General features: G+C 43.1%; 1 protein-coding gene across 1 annotated transcript in view; it reads right to left on the bottom strand.

Moving 5' to 3' along the window:
- Window positions 1-254: 254 nt before the first annotated feature.
- ST5 (suppression of tumorigenicity 5) overlaps window positions 255-12284 on the bottom strand; it is a gene marked incomplete at both ends in the record, with an annotated part of 71147 nt that continues 59117 nt past the window's right edge. The window contains 4 exons of the mRNA XM_009576047.1: window positions 255-494; window positions 1497-1608; window positions 2621-2662; window positions 3751-3928. Coding sequence (XP_009574342.1) covers window positions 255-494; window positions 1497-1608; window positions 2621-2662; window positions 3751-3928 — 572 coding nt within the window. The remainder of the gene's footprint in view (window positions 495-1496; window positions 1609-2620; window positions 2663-3750; window positions 3929-12284) is intronic.

Raw genomic sequence — 12284 nt, 5'->3', positions numbered from 1 at the left:
GGTGGGCTGCGCCCTTCGCAGGATGTTTCGCCTTTGAGTGATTTAAGGCTCAGACGTGAATATCCCTCTGGTTAAAGCCTTTGTATTATCACCACCACAGCTGCAACCTGGGCCCGCAGGAAGGCCCCATGTGTTTGGGGAGATTTGTCAGCCACACACAGTTTGCTGGGCCCTGGCTGTAGGTGGAGACGCTCACCACGGGACCTGCGCAAAACACGAGTAACCCGCGCTGCAGGAAAGAAAACCGCCCTTACCTTTTGCCCTGCATTTTCTCAGCTCTCTGTCCTGGATGAAGCCAGCAAACATTTGGGATTCCATGAAAACTTCCAAGAAGCGGCGGATACTCTTGGAGGCCACAGATTTACGGAAAGCCTCCCTTTGGAAGGCACGCTCTCCTTTTTCATTCTGGGTTAGGAACAGGGAATAATGGCCAACTGTCTCCACAAAGAATCGGATAAAAACCTCAGACACTAATCCATTCAGGGTGTTACATTCTGCAAAATAAGGCGGCAATAAGACACCAAAATCAGCTGCTACCAGAGCTGTCAGCATTGTCATCCCCACGGGGCCAGGTACTGTTATCTAGCAGTTTACTGATGCCGTGCTAATAATTGCAAGGAGTTGTACCGGCTCCTTCCAGACCTGGATGTACATCAATAGGGTAACAGCTTTATAATCAAGAGTGCCGGTCTATGTAATTGGCGTTTCATAACCAAGAGTCAATGAGAAATACAAATCCTCAGGAAACACCTCAGAAAATTAAAAATTTTGTGGGTCCTTCATCAAAATTATACCTCATATTTTAACTCTTGAATAAGTTTTCTTCAGAAGCTTCTGAATGACTCAGAATTAAAATGTTTGCTGTGGGGATAATAAGCCTTTACCAAGAATTGATCAAAAAGGGTATGTTGTAGAATTTGGGTTTTCATCATTTCTGAGATGTTAAAATAGTTTTACATATGTAACACAGATGAGTAGAAATAAATTTCAAAAACTGAGTAGGGGCCTGTTTCATACCTTTTAGCCACAGGCATTTAAATACACCCTGGGCTGTTTTTATAATTGCTGGAGAGAAATATGAACCTTCAGAGGCAACTCAGCACCTCTTGCACTGAAACTATTTTCTGGAGGTACCTATTCTCTCCCCTGAATATACAGAACGCCAAGAGCAACTCCGAACGCAGACGCACCCTACACACATGTATGGTTATCTGGATTGAATTAGGGCCAAGTTAACTGCAAACCTCTGTTTGAGTAAAGGTTTAGAGGAACTCACAGGAGTGCATGTCATTTACAAAGAAATTAAAATAGATCGCTGACAATGTGTTACTGTGGATTGATGCTATCAGACCCATTCCCTGTGTGTTCAGAGACTATCTTTGACGTCGCAAAAGGTATTTGGGTACAGAAGTCCCATCTTTCTTTTTCCTGGATGGAAAGTCACAATACTACCTACATGCTTGTTTATACAAGTCCCTGTTTCCAAATGAACTTACCATCATCTGAATCGCTATCCGAATCCTGATTTATCAGTTCATTCTTTCTCTCCAGAGCCTGCTCCAGAGCAGCTTGCAATTTTCTAGGTAATAGTGTGTCTTCATCATCCATCTGACAGAGGAAAAAAAAAATTACATCACGTTAATCTATGCAGCAACTACAGCAAATACTTTTGCAAGGTTTAAAATTCAGAAGAAAAGCATTTTGTATCTGCTACTGTCATGCCTACATAAACAAAATAATGAAAATCTATGTGCAACTATCATATATTTCTAAATACAATTTCTTGTCACTCTTAATGAGATTAAAGTCAGGAATGATAACCCAAGGAGCAAGGCAAACATATAGAAACTTGGAATCAGCTCTTTACATGACAAAGAGTCCAAAGACAAAAACAAGGAGTTTTTAACTAAATACACATCATGCAAAGCATAGCTATGTGTACACACAGCTGCTCTAACTGGTTTTAGGCAGCTTCTTTGGTTCTTGACAGTTGTTTTTACTTATATTCTAGTATATCTTGTTTTCTGGGTTTTCCCCCGTTGCACTCTTCATCTTATTTAATGCTTGTTCCGCAAAAGTGAGAAGACACAAGAATCTTGGCTCTGCAACCACTATTCACCAGCCATATTCCAGGGAATCGTACAAGAAAGTTTACTCATCTAACCTGCAGATTGTTATTTTTGAATTACTTAGTGCCACATTACTATCAAGAGATGGTGGTCCTTTATCTCCCTGTTTACAAGGCTCCTGCTTTTCCTACCACATGAAACTATTCTTCACCTTTCCTCTCTCACTCAGAAACTTTTCTTTGCAATTTTTGTCCTTTTCACCTCCAACAGTGTGAGTTTTCTTGCTAACATGATGTTACTATCTTTGGATGTTTTCTTTGCACTGAGAATACAGTTCTTGATTTCTTCTGACAGTCACAGCCTCAATCCCTTTTGCATACCTGAGGAGTAGTACTTATTTGCAGGTGAAACAGAAAATGAGCACTTTTTTTTTCTAATCTCTTTCCCACTGCACAATTCCTGCCAAATATCTCTAATCAAAGAAACCTAATCATATTATAGGAGTAAACAGCTTGCTAGACTGCATGGCAACATTTCAAGCTGTACTTTACCTGTCTGATGAATCGATCAGATCCCAGGTTAACCATCAAAGCCTAAAGAAAAGAAAACAGTATAGTGAAATATTTCTGGAGAGACAGAAAACATTCATTTTGTCTGCCTTTTAATAGTGAAAGATCATCTGAACGGTCCCAAGCCTTAACATGAATCAAATTCCTACCGTGAAACAACAGGTTGCGTGCTTTATAAAACAAGAAGATGAAGTTTTTCTTTAGAGCTTAAAGTCTAATTTAACATAGTTAGTTACAACAGATCTCACACTAGGTTAATATGTAAAAAAAGCTAAAAGGGTTACACAGGTCTTTTTTCTTAAACCTAAGCAAGTTATTGCTAATCTTTTTTGTTAACGTGCAGATGAAAAGTTTTTCAGAGTGGTTTAAAGAAAATGGTGTCATTTGAGGCAGCAGGGCTTCTGAAGGGCAAGGGTATGAGATATTAATGATACGAAGCAGCAAAGCTGAGAGATGGAGCTGGGAAGATGTGGGAGAGCAATGTTAGGAAAGTGGGAGGAAAACGGCACAGAGATTTACATGGGCACAGAGAGCCTTGAAAGCGAGCACAAGAAAAGAAAATTTCATAGAAAAATGACAGAAAACTAATAGGAGTAAGAGAGAAGAATGTGCCCTTGAGTATTTTTGTAGTATTTTACTGGAAGAGCTGATGAAGTGCAACTCTTACTTGATTTCCAATATAGTATTAACAAAGTCTTAGAAGTAAAAAAAAAAAAGCCTTAAAGGTTTTATTTTCTGTGCTGGCTCTGGCTTCATGCACAACTTCCATTAGCATTAATAGATGTCATAGCAAATGGCACTTCATGTCTTCCTCTTCTTGTTCCAGGTACAACAAAATCAGAACAAATCAGCCTATTTACACTGTACTTACTTATTAACGTTTACTTCTCTCTGTCAAGGTGCCAGGTGTGGGAAGAGGGGTGGAAGAAAGAGAAGACTAAACCTACTACTACAGTTTTACCAAGAGGCAGTTGCCCATGAGAATTAGGCAGAGAAGAAACAGAGAGCTAGATTAAAAATTAAACCTGTGAGGATTTATGTGCGAACAGCAGGCCCTCTCCAGGGTGAGGCCAGCTTTACTCCAGGCAAACAATTCTGGTGCCAGCTCCTACCTCCTCTACGGGCAGCTCCTTCAGTTTGGGCAGAGAGCTGGAGAGCAGTCCCACCAGGAAGGGGGTAGGGCAGCACACGATGTCGATCATGGATGAGGGCAGAACAGGAATGAAGGTGTGCTGCCAGGAGAAGGGGTACAGCAGGGCCACCACGGCATGCGAGCAGCTCGAGAGGGTGCTGGAGAGAGAGGAACAACCACGTTAGCAGAGGTTCCTTGTCCAGAACACCTACCACCTGCTGATAACCTTAGCATGTTAAAATACAAGTGCCCAAGGGGCTGCCCCAGTTTTCCCAGGTGCCTTTTAACATATCACTTCTGACTTCAGACTGCCTTTGTCCCCTTCCAGTCCATACCACTTCTGTAGTGTGTGGTGTGGTAGCTTCCCTCATGCCCACCTCTAGGTGACTTGAAACTAAAGGTAAAAAACTAGAATCAATTTGTTTCATTAGAGCAGTCAGGAGACGCTTTGATCTAGAAGATGAGGTTTAATGTTCCCAACAGCATGCAATAGCAGCCACTTTGAATGATGCTTAAAATCCAAAAGCAACTTCAGTTCTTAGCTGTTACGACCAGGTCAGTAGTAACAACGCATAATACTGATGTTCTTATGTCGAGCACTAATGCACAAACAAGGGAAAATGAAAAAAGAAATACAAAACAAAATTGAAAAAAAAAATCCTAAAGAAAAACCCTACTAAATCTGATGTAACCCCCCCAACAATCAATACTTGCTCCAAAAGAAATCTAGTAAAAGCAACACATATTTCATAGTTTGTACATTTTTGTGACAGCAGCATATTTTTATTGCAATACATTTTGATGGGCTTATTGACCAACTCTAATGATAAAGGCATTAACCTTGCGCAGTAGAGTACTCTAAAAGACCCATTGGTATCCCCTAAATACTAAGGCTTAATACAATTCATGGAAAATGTCTTGCGTACATTGTCCTTCCATCTACTGAAGCCGACTCCCTTTCACAATCGCATGGTTTCCAAATGTTAAAAATAAAGGAACATCATTACCAAGCTAGTTTTAGCATCGGGGAAATAAAGATAGGCTCTCCGTTTCAGAGCTTTGATTTTGGAGTGAGTTACAACGTCTGCTTCTTGCAGGCTGAGGATGACAGAAATTTGGATTTTTACCCAGCCTAGCATGACTGAGCTAATTTTCTCACAGTGCAAACTTCTGCTGTGCTTAATGTAGCCACAAAGAACTATAAATAACTAGTAACTTCAGAGCTGTTACTGCGTGAGAATGCTGGGGGGGCATGCTGATTTCTTCTACTGCAAGACTTGTTGGAGACTTTAGGTGGCATCAGACCTCCACCGGAATAACCCTCGCGAGCATTTTTAGTTGTGGGTTATTCCAAGGCCGGAAGAAAGGTTTCACCTGTTTGTTCCTGTCAGTGATTAACCTTTGAAGTTTGCTGAATGGGAAAAGTGAGAATTAAAGGACAAGGAGAGAAAAGGTTGGGGAAGGGCAAATGCTTGTCTTTTACTGCAAATAATCTGTTTGGTTTTTTTACTTAACATTTCCTTTAACATCTATCAATAGCATGTTTTTATAACATATGTTGTCTGACACAGGTTTGTTGTAAAATGATGCATTTCTCTAATTTTTTTTTTTTTAATAGCAGGCAACGGTGCTGCCATTGACTCATATTTTGGTTTTGAGTGTCTACCGTAGCAAGCATAGTGGTGTGTTTCAGAAGAGCTGTGGAGCTGATTCCCAGCACTTTCTCAAGCTCACTTCAATGACTCTGTGGCATTTTCAGCTACTACAAATTCAGTCATCTTAGCTGAGCGACTAAAAAAAGAGCCACGTTAAGCTAAAAGCAGGAAGACAAACATTCTTCTGATATTCGGTTAGTATTTTTTTCCTTTCTATAGAATGCCCTTTTGTAACTTGTTGTTTTACATGCAGTGCTGTGACGTAAATCAGCCCCTGCATCCTCTCGTGCGTGCTGTTCCCACGCTAGGGGAGGCTTCGGGCGCCGGCCCAGGACACTGGTTCCTCTTCCAGAGCTTTCCTGGGAGCTGGCTGGGGCAGGGCAGCAGCTGAACGCAGCAAGCAGCCATGGGGTGGGTGTCCTGTGGCAGCACCCTGCTCTGCTCTGCCACACCATCCCCGTTGTCAGCACCTCGGCCTGTGCATTTTAAGGCTCTGCACACAGTTTTTCAAAATCCAGCCCCAGCAAATCTTTCCCTGTGAGACGTCTCAGGCTGACCCCCATGAAACACTCGCTCCAAACTTTCAATCCCCAGCGTCGCCCGCTGCCCTCCTTGCCGGACACTGCTCGTGCAGAGGGCAGCGGGAGTCCCACCACCAGCCACCAAACTCCTGCTTGTACAGAGCGCCTGTGTCTCTTCCGTAGCTGGAAAGATTCGTAATTAGAAAGGATACACATCTTTCACTTCAGTGTGAGGTTTTTACATTCTGTCAGGTCAAATTCAGAGATGACGGATTTAAGGGAACCCCCAGTTTAAATCTCTAAAATATGGTTCAGATCCTTTTAAAAGGGTATTATTCATGAGAAGCATGTTTGGTAAATTAAAAAGAAAGTCCTACCCTGGGAAACCAAGTCCACTCCAGTTTTTCCTTTCAAGATGCGCAACCCATACATTGTCCCATTGTTCTTGTTTATGAGAAACAAGAAGTAAGGTCAGATGATTTATTTTCTTTAAGGTGTGTGAAGCACAGAGAGTAAAGCAACAGAATAGTCAAAGGAATTAGGTTTTCAAAACGTTTTCACTTTTCATAGTCCAGGGCAGTTTTGATGATGCAGAGAGCAGGTTTTGAGAGTGGGCTTTTTCATTTGGTCTGTGCAGTTTTACAGGAATGCTGCACAATATTCTAGCTGTCATCCTACTGGAAAACACTTATTATATTACCCATATGCAGGTAATTTTATACATGGGCACAAGAAACCAAACTGTTGCATGAGCCACGCACTAACGAGGAACATAAAACATCACATACTTCAGAGGGGAAGTGCTGCCGGAGTCATGCGCAAGTGGGAGACGCGCTGTGATGATCCCAGGGCTCCAGCCACCTGCTTACGGCACGGTCCCAGCGCTGCGCTGGCGTGCGGCTCCCTGCCTCCCACACACTGGTAGTGCCGCTGCCCTGTGCCCACAGCGCTAACGCCAAGCTCTCATCCCGCCTCGGAGATGTGGGCTACTCTGCCGGCCTGTGGTGCTCTGTCCCTGCGGAGCGGCTGACGGGAAGAGGCAGCCTTCTGCTTAAACCCAGCACGTCTCTCTGCTCTGTCAGCTGCAGGCTGTCCCACACACACATTTAACTGTACACACGGAATAAGTCTAATAACAGTAATTGACTGTGAAAAGGTGACTGTGTTTGCAGGTTTTGTGGGATAAGGGAATTTTCTTACATACAGATATGTAAGGCCATACTACGCAGCCTACGCCACTGAACTCATCCCATTACCTTGTACTCATCCCAATAATTTGCACTCTGCTAAAGCAAAATTAGTGAACAATTTCTAGACAAACACCCAGTTTCAATTGATTTCAAAACACAGGCAATCTTCCGCTTCTCCTTCCAGTTTTTTTCCCATGGTTATCATCTTGTTAAAAATTATTTTGAATTTGCCTAGGTTTTGGTTCTTCCTGTGCCTTTTATTCACTAGATTAAAAAACCTTCAGTGTTTGACGACCTCCCCATGAAAGTATTAATGAGTTTATATAGTCTTACTGAGACATTCACAAATTTCTGACATTTTCACTATAAGTCTATCAATAATTATAGGAAATTAGAGCTTTACATTTACAAATATACAACTTGAGAAATCTTTTCAAATATGGAAAGGCCACATTATCATTAAAACATCTCTTGAAGAAGAGATCTTTTATCATGTTACAGACAAAAAATGACAATGATTCTTTCCCACTCAAATTTGATTTCTCTTCCTCTAGGCTATTTTGTTTTCCAAATCATTTTCTCATGATAGCACATAGAAACTTTTCCTTGTTGTGTACTTGGCTCTGGAGGTGCAAGGCTCAGACTCAGAGCCGAGGCACAGGAATTTCAGACATTACCGTGACTCAGCCGAATTGTGGGGACTGCTTGTGAACATGGTTTAGGCCCATGTCAAAAGCAAATTAATGTGACTTAACTTTGACTTAACAAGAACATTTACTGTCCTTTAGATAGAAGGATGTCTGCTATCAATTTCTGGGTTGCTCAACCAATAAATAACCCCAAGTCTAGGCTATATTAATACCTAATCACAGCACAGTTACCATATTCTGAGAAACACATATTGTCTGCTGTTGAACAGTGAATGGACACTGCCCTGGCTGCGGGGAGCACTGCCGATGCAGACGCTAGTGCTGGATGTGTCTGTTTCAGAGAACCATGGCTCGTTGCGTACTGCAAGTCACCAACTCTCATGAAATGTGAAAGTCATATTCAGTTACACGTACTGCTCACATTGGAAATATTCCACAGATACACTTGATAATTCTCTTTTCTCTATATTAGCCAAAAGTTATATTCTTTCTCGCTTCCCCCTCTACCACCTACAATTTCCACAGACCCAAGGGAGCCTCACACCCTGAGCATCTGCTAAGCCCAGGACTAAGCCTCTAGCACAGACAAACATTTGCTGGCAGGGCTCCCTGATCCTACCTTGCTACTCTCCTGCATCTCCACAGTCATTTTGGCATTTACATTGAAGGAGGGGAAGGTGAGAATATCCCTTCCCCCTCTCCCAAGGGACAGACAAGTTTACTCAGCCAGGAGGGGAGGGAGGACCACCCCTTACAAGCAGGGCCAAGCCACACAGTGGCTCCGTCACCCCAGGGCTGGTACCAGCTCTGTGCTATGCCGATGCTCTGGACCATGCACAGGACTGGGACCGATTGTCAGAATCTGGTCCCTCTGCTTCCTCGGATGGAGAAATGTAGCCAAACATGTAAATTCACAAAGAAGCGTTTCCACCGCCTGTGTTTACTTTTCCACAACCTTTTCATGTTTCTCATTTCTCCCTGCTGATTTAATCATGTTACTCTGTCCACATTTGCTGAACTCTTTCATCTGCTGTGTTAACGCACACATGCTCCAGCCCACAACTGCTCTGTGACCGAGTTACCTCCCTGACCCACACCCTCTCGTCTGCTCGGGAGGGCTTCCTCCCACTTGAGGTTGGAGCCTGGACGCCCCGTCCTTCCCAGGTGTAATACCTCGACTCCAGTGGGTATTACACACCCACGTGCCTCGTCACAGGCCATGGCCATGCTCTTCTGTGATAGCTCCTACTCTCGTGCCATTGATGAACTGTATAGCAAAACCAGATGCCTGACACTTCCCTCCTACACCCTTCAACACCTCCCCAGATCCTGGATTAACTCCAGTCTCTGAGAGAGGGACGTCGTCTGTGACAACGCTGCAAGATAAAATGGTCTGAGAGGTTTGCAGAGGACTCTGTAAAAGGCTCTGGGAAAACGCTACAGGGCTGAGGATTCAGCCCATCTCCCCTCCAACACACACGGACTGCAGAGGCGCAGGGGAAGGACAAAGCAGGAAGCTTGAAAAGCATCAAGTAAAGAGAAAACGAAAGTAAAAATTGGAGCAAACTGCTACAGTTTGGATGGGAGATGGAGTGCATGTAGGATTGCTGTCACTGTGCAGGCAGGAATTCGGAGCAGAACTGTGCTGTGCCAGATACAATGCACACCTAAGCTCTGAAAAAATAAAGGTTTCTCTGGGTGGATAAGAATAAATAATAGCGGAACTTTTATTCAGATGGATAAGACTAAGTAATAGCATCAGGGACAAGATATAAATGAAAACTTATCAGTATCGTAAGCGACAGTCTGTCTCACTGTAATCAGCTCCTGCACCATTCCTGCGGAAGGTCAGCTTTTAAAGCAAGCCCCAGAGGATCCCTGTGAAGAGCTGGCTGACAACGGGGAGACGTTACCACCTTCTCCCTGCTCCACAGAGTGGATGCTCAGCTCCAGTACCCCCTTTGACACCCAGGAACCCTTCTTCTGAGGCTGCGTGCACCCAGAGCCCCCAGATAAATGGCTTGTGCTTCACTCCCAGGGCTGCTGTGCTGTGAGGACACATGTTTCATTAATCCATTAAACCAACTACTCACCGAATAGGGCAGGGAGGAATAAAATGAGAATTCAAGAAAGTCTTTGATACAATGGTGCAGGACATCTCCAGTTTTCTAGCCAGTGTAAAAAAGTGTCAGACATGACAGCGTTTCTTCCTACGCAAAATTATTGCTGATTGGTTCTCTGTTACCATTCTAGGATGTTTAAAAGGGAAAAAATCTTCAATTCCTCTCTTTTGACTCAAACCAAAGAAATTACATGGTTTTGTAGCTTTTTAGCAAGAAGACCTACCCCACGAACATTTCAAAATAAAATCATGTGAGTCATTGTTGCTAGAGGAGAAGAGAGCATGGCGATGGAGCCATCTGACTGCGTGGCTGTGGCCCCAAGTTCGGGAATGTGCAAGCACACGCGCTCAGGAACAACAGGCACATTCAGAGGCGCAGCATCGGATGCAGAGAGGGTGGGGAGGGGGCCGTGGCAGAAGACGACTGCAGGAAGTGTATGGGATAACCTTCTCGCCAGGAACAACATGAAGCAATAAATACCTTTGTGCTTGTAAACTAATACTGAAGCAAAGCTGAAATTGAGATTTTTTGAGAAGCGAAGCTGTCACGGGTAACATCACTGCTGATTAGAGATTAAAGGATACCTCTGTGTGTTCATGTATAAGGCCTGCAATGACTGATGGGTCTGGGAGACCTGCCTATTTGTAGGATTGCTTTCATTTGTCAGGCACTGTTTTCACATGATCAGGATTCAAAATTTAACTTGTTTTCACTGAAATTTTTAAGTTTGTGTGTCTGCCTCTGGATAACTATTTTGTTTTCCAATTTCAGGCAAAATGATGTAGAATCATAAAGTAATTCAGGTGGGAAGAGACCTCAGAAGGTCAGCTGATCCAACCCCCTTGCTTAGCATCAGATCAGTTTGCTTCCAAAGCCAGATAAAAAAAATGTTATTTTGTTATATAAAACATCTTTGCTGCCCTTTTCTGTGAAAGGGTGGCATGCTTTGGTGGCAAGGACTGAGGGCTGGCAGGAGGGGGTGGCCTGTGTGCCAAGGACTTCTACTAGTGATGTCTAAACTCACTCTGATTTGGTTATGTTAGAAACCATCTTAAAACAATAATTTTGTGCATACTAAAAAGAGACTTATTTAGCTGCTAATTTCTTCAGAAGAAATTGTTCACACTAAGCACCTTCCTGGGGAGGGCGAAGGAGCTGAATTAAATGCAAAATTAAATGTAAAAATAAGACCTGTGAGGCAGAACTGGGAAGGGAGGAAGACAAAATGAGCCTGGCAAGCATGTGAAAAGGAAACATGAACTGAGGGCAAAGAGGCTGGGATGCAAAACTAAGGGGCAAGACAGTGACTGGCTGGGCTGAACGGTGCAAGGACCAGGAAAAACAATTTAATTTGAACATGGATAAACCTCTGTCATGCCCATGCGGCCAAATTATTAGATCCCTGTGAAACATGTTCCTCCCTGTTGCTGTAGGCAGATGGAAGGACTGCGAGGCTGTCTGATGCCAATTACCCATCCTCGTTCAGTACCAGAGATGCTGAGAGGGGCTGCAGCTGCAGGAGGGAAGGTCAGACAATGGCATAGCTGAAGGTGTGTGACAGAGGCTCAAAGCCCGCTTGTGGTACAGATACAAATCAAATATAACTTGTGCTCGTACACTTCAGCCACTTCTGTACTGCTTTCCCCTTGCCCCACTATGCACAGCCTGCTGATAAGCAAACAGACACAAAAGCACAGTTTCTATCAGGAATAATTTTCAAACTGAAAAGACAAGTTTCCTCCAGAACAGTTATATTTACCTGTACGCGAGAGACACAAGATTGTGATCAAAACAAACACCAGAATTTGTGCTCAGCTTATTGCTGTTTGACCCAAGTTAATTCTAATACAGTAATTTTCTGGACACTGATAGAAAAATTATTTCTAATGATTACAGAGCCGCAGGAACGATAGTCAATTCATGCCTGGCCTCACCAATTAAAACAAAGCATGGGGGGACAGGCAAAATACTGTTTTAGGCTTTGATTCTGCAAAGTATTTCAGCACAAGTTTCAGCCTTAATTTACTTTCATTGCGCTGAAATACTTTGCTGAAATGAAGCCTCAAAGACCTTTACTTTTTCCACTTCTATTTTAATCAGATCAGCCCGCAAGTACACACACAGGACATGATAGCCCCTTTTGAACCGTGAGTACCCTGACTGCTGTGGAAGAGTGCTTTCTGAATGGCTGTAAGGTCAGCCTCTCTCGTCAGCAAGGCATGTATCAGCTTCTGAAATTTGAATAATTTTTTACTTTTCTAGAAGCCCTTCAGGGGTAAAGCAAACTACAGAGAATCCTTCAAGCCTTTATAAGGTGGTTTGGAAGTAGAGACTGTAATTTTTGAAGCTATTAAATAATTTTAATTTACTTTTAA

This window comes from Fulmarus glacialis, unplaced genomic scaffold (genome assembly GCF_000690835.1).
Source record: "Fulmarus glacialis isolate BGI_N327 unplaced genomic scaffold, ASM69083v1 scaffold7304, whole genome shotgun sequence".
NCBI lineage: Eukaryota > Metazoa > Chordata > Aves > Procellariiformes > Procellariidae > Fulmarus > Fulmarus glacialis.
This window is presented reverse-complemented; position numbering and strand designations above follow the sequence as displayed.